Source organism: Falco peregrinus, chromosome 3, assembly GCF_023634155.1.
Source record: "Falco peregrinus isolate bFalPer1 chromosome 3, bFalPer1.pri, whole genome shotgun sequence".
Classification (NCBI taxonomy): domain Eukaryota; kingdom Metazoa; phylum Chordata; class Aves; order Falconiformes; family Falconidae; genus Falco; species Falco peregrinus.
This window is the reverse complement of record NC_073723.1, coordinates 119,732,412-119,745,518: the sequence shown is the minus strand read 5'-3', so window position 1 is coordinate 119,745,518 and position 13,107 is coordinate 119,732,412. Positions and strand designations below refer to the sequence as shown.

The following is a 13,107-nucleotide window of genomic DNA, read 5'->3' as shown; positions in this document are numbered from 1 at the left end:
ATCGCTCCCCCAGTTTGCCCCACGGCTTCCACGCTCTCCCACCTCAGTGCCGAGCCCAGCCGTCATTTGAAGCAATGCTGGCTGCTGAGTTAATCTGTCCTCCTCTTCCTTTGCAGTTCCTGCGAGCGCACTGGGAAACTGCAAGCAGCTAATGCTCACTGCCAGAGCCCCCAGATGGGACTAGAGCCAAGCGCCTGCGCTCCTTACGGGGATGAAGGTAGAGCCATGTTACCTGCTACCTAAGCTCGCTGTTGCTGGTGTAGTTTGTGGATATGGTCCTGTACCAGGCTTCGTGCACAGACTCTCAGCTCTGATCCCGCCTGAGACGTTTTAGCAGCAGCAGAGAGATCCCCAGCTGTGGAGCAGGCTCCTCCGATCACCCTGCAACGGAGGGGCTGCAGCGCTGGAGTGTTACTATGCAGCTTGGACTGTTTGTGGTGGTGGTTTTTCTAAGCTCGATGGATCTAACAGGCAGCAGCAAAGTGGTGAAGGGCAAGAGACAAAGACGAAGTATGTATGAAACGCTTTTCTTCTCTACTTCTTCTTGTGATGCTGTATGGTTCATGTAGATGGTGAATGTGTTTACCAACCCAGGGAGCTGGGCAGAGCCTGGGGTGCCCCTGGGAGCTCCCCGGGTCCCAGTCCCATGCAGAGATATGTGCTACCCCATCCCACTGGACCTGCCGCAGCCCTGAGCCCGCGGCAGCAGCCCCCTCTAACCCCGCAGGCATTGCCGGGCAGGGACGGGGATGAGCAGCCCCACAGCCTGCAGCTCGGGGCAGGGAACTGCCAGCACTGCTCCCCAGGGCTGCAGCCCTCAGGCACACTGGTGCCCACAGAGCACTCAAGGCTGGAGGAATTTGCTCTGCAGAGCAGGATGGGGTGAGCCTCCCCCCTTCCTACAGCCCACCTTTGCTGTGGCAGGTGCTGAGCGGGCAGGCAGCAGCGGGCAGCCCACCCTGCACCCTGCCAAGGCTGGCAGCCTCCGGGTCCCCCACCACCTCATGGTCAGGTGCCCGCCTGGGAGACAGGCGCAGCAGAAGGAAAGGAAGGGAGCAGGAGCCGCGCATCGCTCCCCATCCGTGTCCGCAGCCCTGCTGTGCTGGCGGGCTCCCACCCCACCCCAGCCTTTCCCCCCGGCTGCCCTGTCCCACCCAGAGCCCCCGGCAGCTCTGCCTGGCCATGCACCATGCACGGGTGCCCACTCAGCTGCTGCAGGGATGTCTGGCCGCGGGGCGACCTGAGGTGCACAGGGGTTTAATTCTCCCTCCAGCCTGGATGGTCCTTGGCCGGTCCCAGCGCGGGGCTCAGGCAGGGCAGCTCGGCTGAATTGGTGCAAGAGCAGCCACAGGGGTTTGCCTTCATTTATGTAAGCTAGTTTTAGAACTGTTTTACATTAAAACTGTTTTAAATTAAATTATATAAAAATGATTTTATATTAAAACTGGGACTGCTGAGCCCTGTGAGAACAAGGAAAACCTGATGTCATGGCTAATGCTATAAAGTGCAATTTCCAGCGAGGGCCCGGTTTATACCTTTGCCATAGAGGCAGGCCTTGGCACCGCGGCTCGGCGCTGCAGGAGAGATGGGGCTGGATCACCTGGGGGTCCCTGCGCTTGGGGTTTCAGGGCCCAAAATGCTGAGGGGAGGTCCCAGTCCAGACCCAGCAAACCCTCCTGGCAGCCGGGCACTGAGGGTCCTCAGGGCTGGGGACCCCCTCTGCCTTCTGTTTCATTTCTCGAGACTCCGGCAGCCTCCGCACCCGCAGACCCAGCGATGAGGCTGGGACCGGCAGCAGGGGAGCTGCTGGGGTCTGGGGTCACTGCGAGGGGAGAGGGAAGTTTTCTTACCTCTCGGTCTGGCATGTGAACATTGTGGTCCTTCACGCTTGCTTTTGAAGTGTAGTAAACACAGCATTTAAAAGAATACATTTTTAAAATACACAGCTTTTCTATAAACAAGGATGCTGCTTGCATAATAAACTAATAAAAATAACCTGCATTCTAGCCTGCAAAGAATGCTATTGGTTTCAAAACAAGCATCATTTTATACGATAATTAAAAGCAGAAAACTCTCAAGACATGGGATTGAGTATTTTTCTTGGACTGAATCTAGGAGCTGAGAACACATCTCTATTTTGGGGGCAGTGAAATCTCCTGCACTGCCAGTTATAGTTAACATAAGCAGGGTCAGAGCGAGATCTAGCCTGGGACGCAGCCTGGCTCCAAGTGCAGTGCAGAATTAGTCAGACGGTTTCACTCCAGCACCGCATGGCTCTGGTTCCTGCTCATCTTCAGCGTGCCTGTAAGCTCTGCGGGGTGGCACTGCCAGCTCCGAGAGGGGACTCGGTGGGGAAGTGCTGGCCCACTCGGGCGCGTGTCCCTCATGGGTGCCTGCCCAGCGTTGGCAGCGGGGCTGATGGACAGAGCTGGGAGGCAGGGGAATGGTGGGGGGACAGCACTGGGACTCTGTATAAGTTGGCATCTGCTTCTGGGTCCTGCTCATCACTGCTGCCACTGTCACGACCCTCGCGCCTGCGCTCGGCACAGCACTGGCACCTGCGAGCATCGGGCAAGGGGCTGTGACACCCGGCCAGAGCGGTGCCGGTAGCCACGGCGAGGACATGGGTGCAGCAGGAGCCCAGCCCTCGGTCTGCCCCGGTCCCTGCCCTGCCTGCCGCTGGTGCTGGATTTGGGGGCTGAAGCCGGAGCGTGCAGAGCCCAGCCCTGCGGGCTGCACTAACCGCTGCTTCTCTCTTGCTCTTCCAGTTAGCACCGAGCTGAGTCAGGGCTGTGCCAGAGGCTGCGACCTGTGCTCAGAGTTCAATGGGTGCCTGAGATGTTCCCCCAAACTCTTCATCCTTCTGGAGAGGAATGATATCCGGCAAATTGGGATTTGCCTACCATCTTGTCCACTGGGATACTTTGGCCTTCGCAATACAGACATGAACAAGTGCATCAGTGAGTATGGGGGTGGGAGGGAAGGGGCAAGACATGGGAGGGTGGCAGTGCTTTGCAGGGGATCACGCTGCCTCTGGTCAGGTGAGAGAAGATGCTGGGGCTGTATCAGAGGGGAGAAGGCTGTGCTGAGCAGGGCAGCGATCTACCCATGGAATAACCCCGCAATTTATGCTGATGATGGCTAATGGGCCTCAAGTGCCTAGATGCTTCCCCCCTGCAGCTGGGTCAGCGTGCAGCCAGGCTATGCTCCTTCCCTTTGCGCAGCCGCTAGATACTGCCCGAATAGTGCCCCTAGAAGGCAGGTAGGCATCCCCCACCCCCACATCAGCCCTTCCATGCAGATTTTGACTTGAGTTTTGGCCTTCCTGGTCTTTGAGAGCCTCCGTGGGTCTCTCCGTGCTGCAGGCAGGTGGTAGTGATGGACCAATGGTCCATTAGAGCAGAGGGCCACCAGTAAAGCCTTCAGGGCTGTGTTACCCTGTCACAGCATGCTCAGCGCCGCATAATATGCTGTGGAGGTGGCTTCTTGCAGGACATTTGGGAAGCTCTGTTACCTGGGCTGCCAGACTGGCACCCTTTTGCTTTGGGAGAAAGGAGGAGGAGGGAGATCCTCTCGGGTTTTAATGTACTGCTCGCACAAGTACCTTTTCTTCTTGCCTCTGCCTGTTCACCATGGCCAAGCAGCTCTCTGAATGAGATCCTTGGCCTGGGGCTGCATCTTTCAGCCAGAGCACCAGAGAGAAGCCGGCATGGAAAAGTGTGATCACTTCCCTGGCAGTTTCATGCAAACCGCCATCATGGCCAGATTTCCGTCTAACTCCGTTTCTTTGCAGCCCACACTGTAGCTGCAGCTGGAGCAATTGACACAAGACTTTATTCTTTGCACTGTCCCACTTTGGCTGACTGATGCTTAAGCTGAACACCAGCCCAAGCCTTTTCCACCCTGCTTGATTTCGAACTGGCAGCAGCTGCTGTTGGCTAAGAGAGCTGCAGCACAGTGGCTCTGTCCTGTACCAGGGGACAGTGCAAAGAAAACTGACTTCTAAGTAGCACAACCAGGCCTGGCAGGACATTCAGAGACTTGCCTTGGCTGTTGGCAGACCCCTTGGAGCCAGCAGTGAACTCCAGTTAGCAGTCAAGATCTTCCCGAGTCCTTTCCTCACATCAGACTACGTGACAGCTTTGTGTCTTTTTTCCCCAGAATGCAAAATTGAGAACTGTGAGTCCTGTTTCAGTCGAAACTTTTGCACAAAATGTAAGGAAGGTTTGTATTTGCACAAAGGGAGATGTTATGTCACATGCCCCGAAGGCTACTCTGCTGCCAACGGCACCATGGAATGCAGCAGTCCTGGTAAGCGATGCTCAGGGCCTTTCACTGAGCTTTTTGTCTGGTCCAGTTGCATGTATTGCTACAGTTTGCTTTATATGATGAAACAAACCCCTCAGAGACGATGGCTCATCATACCCGTGTTGAGTGGGTGACAGTACAGGCTAGACCCAGCCCTTCAGAGGGCAGAGGCCTCTGGAATCCAGCCTAGATGGGGAGCAGCACCCCAGCATTGCTGCTGCATGTCTGTGAAGCGTGACTCATGGTTTGTGTGGTACGGCAGGAGGGGGGTGCCCTGAAAACTTAGGAAGCTGCTGGGGAACACATGTGCCCTTCAAACCTAAAGTGGGGGAGAGGTGCGATGGTGCACAAGGGCTCCGGGAGGTCCTGAGGCAGTGATGGAGAAATGAGAATAATGAGAATTACTTCTGGCCTCTCTTGTTATCCGGCAGCACAATGTGAAATGAGTGAGTGGGGGCCCTGGGGGCCCTGCTCCAAGAAGAGGAAGCTCTGTGGCTTCAAGAAGGGCAATGAAGACCGAACGCGGCGGATTCTGCAGGCTCCCTCTGGAGACGTCTCCCTGTGTCCTGCCACCACGGAGGTGCGGCGATGCACCGTGCAGAAGAACCAGTGCCCCGAAGGTGAGCTGATACGGAATATTTCACCACCCCACCCTGGCACCCTTTCTTTGTCAGGCACAAGTATTCAGCCAATGGTCCAGTATCATAAATGTGCTGCACATCTCACTACCGCTCTGCGGTACAGGGAACACAACGTGACAGCAGCCAGAAAGACCTCAGGGTGGAACCAGCACAGAGTCCTGGGTGGGTGATGCTCAGCACGGCTTCCCACATGTCCCACAGGCTTTCAGATATTTTAGCTTCTTCTGTGGCCAGACAGCAGCAAGGCAGCCGAGCAGCCAAAGTGCATGCCTGTGCGCTGTGGTGATGGCAGTCGTTCTCTCTACCGGAACGCTTAGGTCTGTGTTTTCCCCAGGAATTACAGTGTCTTCAGGATGAATGGTCGTTTGGTTGTCCTCTTACGGGATGGACAAGGATTGCAGCTGAGTTCGAGTGTTTGGAAGGAAACGGGTTTGGAGGGGTGGCTATCACCACAGGGGTTACACAGCGGGCAGGGGGAGGCAGGCACAGCCGATCTGTTCCTCTGATGCACACAGCAGCGCGCGTTAGCTAAGGGGCTTGGTGTGCGGCCGCAGAGAAGTGCAAGTGTTAACGCTTCTGCTGGAGACTGACAATTACAAAGCTAAATCCAGATTTGATCCTTCTTCCCCGTTGATGTTTAGGCAACAGCTCGCAATGCAAAGCATAGCGAGGGCGGCTCTCGGGCACCTCTGCGCGTGGGGGGCGGTGGGCCGCAGGCCAGCTCGCGCAGCTGGAGAGCCTCACAGTGCCCCTTTGCTTTACTGCAGGGAAAAGGAAGAAAAAGGAAGAACAAGGCAAGCAAGATAATGCAAATGGGAACAGAAATCGGAAAGACACCAAAGACGCGAAGTCTGGCACCAAGAAGAGGAAGAGCAAACAGAGAGGGGCCGCGGTCCCCACAACGTCCGCTAGCCCTGCCCAGTAGCTGCCCCTTTACGTCACCTGATGGCAAGACTTCATTGCTGCTATGTATATGAAAGCTTTATCGAACCAGAGCACTGCTACACAACTCGTACACATGTCCAGAAAAGACAGACATATACTCCCAGACTGACCCACAGACCCGAGAGAAACCACATACATGATACTTAGGGAGGCTGCACACACACACAGCACCCAGGACTGCAGAAAGAAGCTGCCGAGGAGTGGGAGTGGACGTGGAGGGAAGCCCACCTCCCCAGGGCTCCGCGGGGGATGCTGCAGGGAGGAAAGGTGGAGTATGAGCCAGCGAAGGACCCAGATGTGAGACTTCATGACCAAAGGCCTCAACTCAAGACCAGGCCCGTGGCCTCAGCACAGCACGGTCGTACCCAGAGGGACGAGACTGGCCCCACACAGCTGCTCTCCCCAAGCCGGGACCCAGACTCACACAAAGGCATGGCCTCTTTCTCTTCCCCCCACCCTTTATTTTGTGTTTTAAGCTGTATGACTTTATCATTGCGAATACATGTTAAACATTTGTGGTAAGAGGTCAGTGGTATCTGCCCTGAATCTGCTTCAAAGAGTTATTTCAAATTAAAAAAACAAAAACAAAAAACAAAATGACAACCAGCTTCCTGAGTGTGTGGTTCATGCCTTGGCCCCTATGGAGGCTGGTGTCCCACAGGACAGAGACTCACTTGTAGAAGGGAAACTCACCAAAGCTTTAAGAAAATCCCAGAAAATGCTGCCAGCTGCACTGCAGCCGCAAATCAGCCATCCTGCATTTGCAGGACCCCAGCTGTGCTCCGCGGAGCCCCTAAGGAATTTCCCACTGAAGGATCCAGTTAACATACAGCAGACTGAGAAAATGAGAGGTTACAACAAACCGCAGGTTGCCGAAATATCGCGTCTCCGCTTGTACAGTCATAGCTGCGGGACTCCATCCCAGGCTGGGGACACGCTCGTCTATCCGTCCGGACACCACCCAGGCGCGTAGCAGGAGGGAAGGCAGGCGGGAGGGGGAAGGCAGAGTTCGGGCTCTGTGGAAGAGAAGCAAACTTTTAAAGTTTGGTAGAAACTACTGGTCTGTGTGCCACCGACTGGAATTCCCTGGATTCAGCAAAAGCACTCCTGCTCTGCAAGAGCCAACACCTGGGCAGAGGAACCAGGACGAGGACTGTGCGGGACAGAGACCTGGCGAGACTCGTGCAGGGTGCACGTGAATGCTGCCTTCTCTGCGTGGAGAGCTTTACCTCTAGCAGCCTCACGAGGTGGCATACTGCTCAGTTTCCTTTGTATTTTAAAATGTGCTTCCTGGATATAAATATGTGCAGACATTTAATTCCTCTAGATTTCAGCAAAAGCCCTCTGGTCCTGAGGGACAGAGCCAGGGGAGGTGTGGTGGCTCCCAGAGATGTGCCCGGGGCAGATCAGTGATGCACTGCTAAAGCTCCTGGCTCCCCTGGTAAGGAGATGAGCAGCAAAAAGCTCACCCAAAGCTAAACCTGGCAAATACCATCTCCACTGCGTGTGCTTCTGCACCACCCTCTCTGCTCTGGTTCTGGAGGGCAGAGCGAGCCGGCAGGGATGCCTGTGGGAGGGCTCCCCGCTCGCTCTCACGGGTCGCCTGCCCATGCCCGGCCGTCCTGGTCCTCTCCCACAAAGAGCTGGCAGCTCGTGGCACCCGCTGAGGACTCGACTCCAGCCTGAGGACACCTAAACTCTCCCTTCACCCCATCCGCTTTGCGGCTGCTTTGGCTCAGTGCAGAACGTGGGAGCTGCACAGTTGTTTCAGCTCCTGAGCTGTACCAAGCTCACTGTGACTGCTCTGCTGGCAGCAAAACCTTTCAGCCCATCATCCACTTTGCGTTTAAGTAAACAAGGAGCCGTTATATCTTTTAAAGGGGATTCCATTTCAGCACAATGATAAACGACCAGCATACCAAGCAGAGAGAGAAAGAGGTTCTTAAAAGTCATCCTTTGAGTTGTTTATGGATCATGTTCAGACGATTCCTGAAAGCCTCCCAGCTGAAAGATCGGATCTCACTGTTCTCTAGCCCCAGCTAGCCTGTGAGAGAAGTTACTTTGTTTGTGCCATGGCATTGCATGTAAGCAGAACCATTTTTCCTTTCCACTTTTTAGCAGCAATAATCAGTAACCCTTTCGTGAACCTCAGCTTGCTAATTCATAAACGACTCCTTCCTCCCTCCTGCTGCAGCATCTCGATCCAGTTCTCAACAAGGATTAAAGAGAGTGCATTAGTAAGGTTTTATACACAGAGGCTCTGTTAACTGACTGGATTCCCTACAGTAACTCATGGCAATATTAGCACAACTTTTTCAAAACTACACCGCATGCAACAAATCAACCAACCTATTTTATAGAACTCTCCAGTTTTTTTAGAAAAACTGACAAACTTCTTTCTGTTGTGGCCTTTTCCCTTCTTTCTTCCTCTTTCATAGCAAAATGGGAAGAAAAAGGGAGAAAGGCAAAGGAAAGTTTAAAATGCATACTAAGAAAATCCAAGATTTTTCAGTATGGGTGATTTTAAAATTAAATTGTCTTAGAAAAATTAGGAGGAAAGTATTAAAAAATAAATCAAATTTCTTTTTTCAATCAGCTCCAGAATTATGCTAATTCCCACTCCCAGAGAGCTGGTTCATTTATGAATTTAGAAACATTTTGCCTTTGACCAACATGATTTGCACACTCAGCTCAACAGTCCGAGCCGGAGATTTCCTTAGACAGGTTGATGTCATCTCAACTCACATGCACATGAACGCTCTCTTTCAGCCCATCAAATAAAATCTGTTGTGGTGTTCTCTCCATGGCATGACTGTAAAATATGCTTCTTTAAACAAATAAATAAATAACTGGGTTTGCTGAACAAGCTTTGTTTGCTTTATTCACCAAAACTGGACTCAAATCCCAACTAACCAAGAATGTCTGGAAAGAGAGAGCCTCTCCTAAGTAACTTCTGTCTGCCATCCTGAAACCGAACATACCTACACGGATCACGGCATGGAAACGCTGCTGCTCTGACTTCTGCGAATATTCCCGTTCTGTACCTTGACCACCTAGCTGCTGAGCTGGAGAAGCAGTTGCTAGATATATAGACAGCCAGCCAGATCCTTCCTCAGAAACATTGTTGCACAGGAAAAAAATCTTCATTTTTACTGTTGAACAAACGGGTGTTTATTCACTGGACAGAATTCTAATCAAAATCTGCAGGACAGTTTCTAGGCTTTTACTTAGCTTTGGGGTAATTCATCCCATGTAATGGGGAACGAAAAACAAGGAATAATATATTAACAGCTTACAGTCTTGCAACTGTTTAATTTTTATCTCATTTGCCGAGATTTAGAGACTAAAGCAGACAAATTTCACCAAACACAGGTTGGTTGCATTATGTTCTTACCCTCTCTGTGTAATATAAATCTGTATTTTTCATCTGCTACAGTCAAGTTCAATGTGTGCACACATACTCCTCAAACAATAATTTACTAGCTTTCTACCCCCATGGAGATGGAGGCAATGTAAATACTTTTTAGTTCATGTTTATGTTAAAACAATTTCTCACTCAGAAGAAATCTTAGCTTTGATTAAAGGAAATAGAGTAGGATAGTGAATATATATATCCCTAATACTGTTATTTGGATTACATTGTCTGAGAACACGAAAAGAGGTATTTTATATATATTTACAGACTTTATTAAGTCAATAGTCTTCAGAGAGAGAGCTGTTAGGCATAACATTTCAAAAAAACCCTCTATTAAAACTACAGAAATACCAGCTGTAGTTAACCAGTCACCAAAAATAAATCACACCGATGGCATTTATATACATGATAATATATTATACCCAACTGAATGCCAAACCGTAGTTTAGATGGAGCTGCTTGCCAGAATCTCCATGATTTTTGAAGAGCAGCAGAATCTTAGTGGGGGAAAAGAGGGAGAAAAAAAAAAAAAGGCTAGCAGGTAGATAATACATTGTTATTTACACCAGAAGCTAAAATGCCTGGTTAGAACCTCACCTGCCATTCACTGCTGAAACGGCCTGAAAAAGGCCCTGTCAGATCCTGCTGACGCGCAAGGCTAACACGCCTGATGCGGCATGTGCAGCTTTCTAGAAAAGAAGTCACTTTCCATGACTATTAAAATCAAATTACGAAAGTAAAACATTTACACGCAAATGCTTTAGCTTCCAGAGTGGTAGTAAACACTTAGTTCCTGTGAAAGACCTATAGCGCTGGCAGACATTCAAAGAGTAAAGCAGAAGGCTCGAAGGATGTTTGGGCCGAGGGTTCGACTCTGCTGGGCACAGTGCTGGGCTCGGCTTTTTCACCTTTTTGCCTTTTTTTTTTTTTTTTTGCTTGACTTTCAATTTTTTCCTCCCTCTGGCCTCCCCCTATTGCTTTCAGTCACCATTTTGGGAACTCCAGATCCAAGGCAATGATATCTGGGATCGCTTTGGTTTTTTTCTGTTAAGGACCTGTCAAACCTGGAGCCTTTTGCCAAGGAGCCCTGCCGCCTGCTCTTGTAAGCTACATCCTTGAAAACCTATTCCCGAGAACTGAGTTGGGAAAACTACTCTGGTAATAAACCACCTGCTGTGTCTTCTGGCTGTGCCTGGGACGATGTTGAAGGCAAGCGACGAAACCCACTTCTGTCCTTGTGCTCTGCAGGGAATCACTGCAACAAGGAGAGTAAGATGGCTGATGTTGCCTTTATCCTGTTAAATAAAACAAAGTAGCTCAATACCACACCGAAAAAGTGCTCTTAGTACAAGTCCAGTCTTGTTCTGAAGTCTTGGAAATCTACTTTTCCTTCATTCAATTGACAAAATCTGTAAATCATACAAGGAAGACAATCCCTGCCAAAAATCAAGCATCACTAGTTTTTAATAATACAATGGGAATAACCCCTCAGAACATATGTAATTATGGCAATGAGTCATTCTGATGGCATCACATAACCGCATTCACTGGGTTTTTGACAAGGAAGAGGCCACGGAAAATTTAGAATTATTTCATTTCAGCAACGGTCAGGCTAGTCGTGTCAAAGAAGCTGAGGCCATTTGGCAGATCCGACAGGCCTGGCATCCATCACTAACCCCCCTGTCCGGTCTGGTACGCAGCATGGACAACATCCCACTGTAGCCAATTTAAAAAGAAGAAGAAGAAGAAGAAGAAAAGTTAAAAATTGGAACAGGAGGATGCATCAATAGCAAATGAAAAAATGTGAGTCATAGAGCAACAAAAAATTAGTTTAGTAGAGTAAAATATCTGACTCGTATGTTATCAGATACACAAGTAAACAACCACAGCTACAGAGATACTGCAAGTTAAATACTAACTCTTAGCCCCAGTAACATAATTTTGGTCAGGAAAAACATGAGGGAGAGGAGAGCGCAGCTGAAAGGATGAATTTATGCCAATTTGAATGCAATTCCCATATGTTATCAGTATAAATTTTCTCATGACAGAAACCATAGGCTCGTCGCCCACTCCAGTTGGGACAACAGGGCTCACCGTAAGCAAGGCTGGGGAGAGCGGTGCTGAGACCTCCCTGTTAAAGTTTTCGACGTGGGAATTCAACAATTAACTCTGAGGCATTGCCAATAAAAGTTCTCCATGACACAACCTCATGTCTGAAGCCAGCTATTTCTATTCTTTCACAGAAAAAGACAGCAATTTTCTGGATACCGTCCAAGATATCTTGCTACAATAAAAAGGGTGTTTTCTTAAGGAAAAGGAAGAAAGAGTGGGTGAGAACAGAGCAAGTATTACTCAACTATTTAGTCTAAAAATCCGAAAGTCAAAAGGATCTTCTGACAGATTCCTATCAACTCTAATGGAAAACACACTTGTCCTGGGAAAACTCTTCTACATGAGCCTCAAGTCTGATAGCTTAAACAATTATCTACAATTTGGAATTAATTTTTTATGCCCACATCAATGTGTATTTTTTAAATGCCCAAGGCATAGATAATTCTATTAAGAGCAAAAACAGAAATCATAGCCTTAATCAAAACAGACTCAGAATTCATAACCGCCATCTTACAAAACATCTCGCAAGTCTTGACTCATTAAGACTTCGTTGTACAACTGGGACTATGCACCACCTAACAGCAAAATGCTGAAAATTGTTAAAAGAACAAAATCTCAGCAGCTCTGTTATTGTTCTGGATTTAGAAAAGCATTAGCAAAACAAGAAGGAAATTTAACTAGCCATGAACACTCTGCTGCTAATAACTATTTAGAAACGATAGGCCACACCTTCGTTTTGGAGAATGATTCCCCAATGTGCTGAGCAGTTTGGCCCCCATGCAGTCTCTGGTATAAATTAACACCGTTTCGGTGGTGCTTTGTTAATTCCCCCTAGGTGATGATCTTTCCAATTTCTATAAAAATCTGGCAGTAACATGAACATAAGGCTTAGTCTTTAGACATATAATTTGCCTAAATTTAATTCAAGTTCCTGCACTGTCCATGGAATTCTTCACACGTATATAAAAACGCCACCGTTCTAATTTCAAAAGGTCCTTGCCAGTAACCCAGAAAAAAACAACCCCGTGTGGCAACACACATCCCATCGCTGCCGCCCTGCTGCATACAAGCATGCTCCGCGACGCCAGCGCTCCCGCCAGCACCCCTGCACCACTGAGCCCCTTTGCTGACCGCATGCATTCATCTGCGAATGGAAAGAAGCATTAAAGCTAAGTGCCCAAGTGATTCTGATTATGCTTCTGTGAACAACAACATTGCACAAACAATGAGCGCTGCTGTGCCAGTGCCCTCGCTAGTACAGCCTCCCCTTCCCTTGGAACGGCCTGCGGTGCCCCTGCCGTGCCAGGCCGCAGCCCCGGCCAGGCGGTGCGGCCCGGGCGAGGCAGAGCCGGTGACTGAGCCCCCCGCCAAGCACGGCGCCCCGCAGCCCCCCGACCCTCGGCCGGCCCGGAGCCCACCGCCCTCCTCGGCCCGCCGGGCCCGCAGCGCCCCGCGGCACAGGCGGCCCGGGTTGCCCCGCTAGCTGCCCCCGCGGCGTGACGCCGAGCCGGGGCGGGGGACCGGGAAGCCCGGGGGGACCGCGGGGCACCGGGGGGATGTGGGGGGGACCGGGGCCGCCTCATCCGTTGCATTGGCGACCGGGGGGCACACGTGGTGAGCGGGGCACGCTGCTGCGCCTGCGCAGGCGGAAGACGGCCTTAGCGGAAGTGCGTCATGACGCTGACC

General features: G+C 50.6%; 1 protein-coding gene across 2 annotated transcripts in view; it reads left to right on the top strand.

The window, feature by feature from the left end:
• RSPO1 (R-spondin 1) overlaps positions 1-8,751 on the top strand; it is a 31,234-nt gene extending 22,483 nt beyond the window's left edge. For both annotated transcript variants that reach the window (XM_027783047.2, XM_005234856.3), the window contains exons 2-6: positions 117-510; positions 2,769-2,960; positions 4,162-4,311; positions 4,740-4,928; positions 5,717-8,751. In XM_027783047.2, the coding sequence (XP_027638848.1) occupies positions 417-510; positions 2,769-2,960; positions 4,162-4,311; positions 4,740-4,928; positions 5,717-5,874 (783 nt within the window). In that variant the 5' untranslated portion in view covers positions 117-416 and the 3' untranslated portion in view covers positions 5,875-8,751. The remainder of the gene's footprint in view (positions 1-116; positions 511-2,768; positions 2,961-4,161; positions 4,312-4,739; positions 4,929-5,716) is intronic.
• Positions 8,752-13,107: the final 4,356 nt, after the last annotated feature.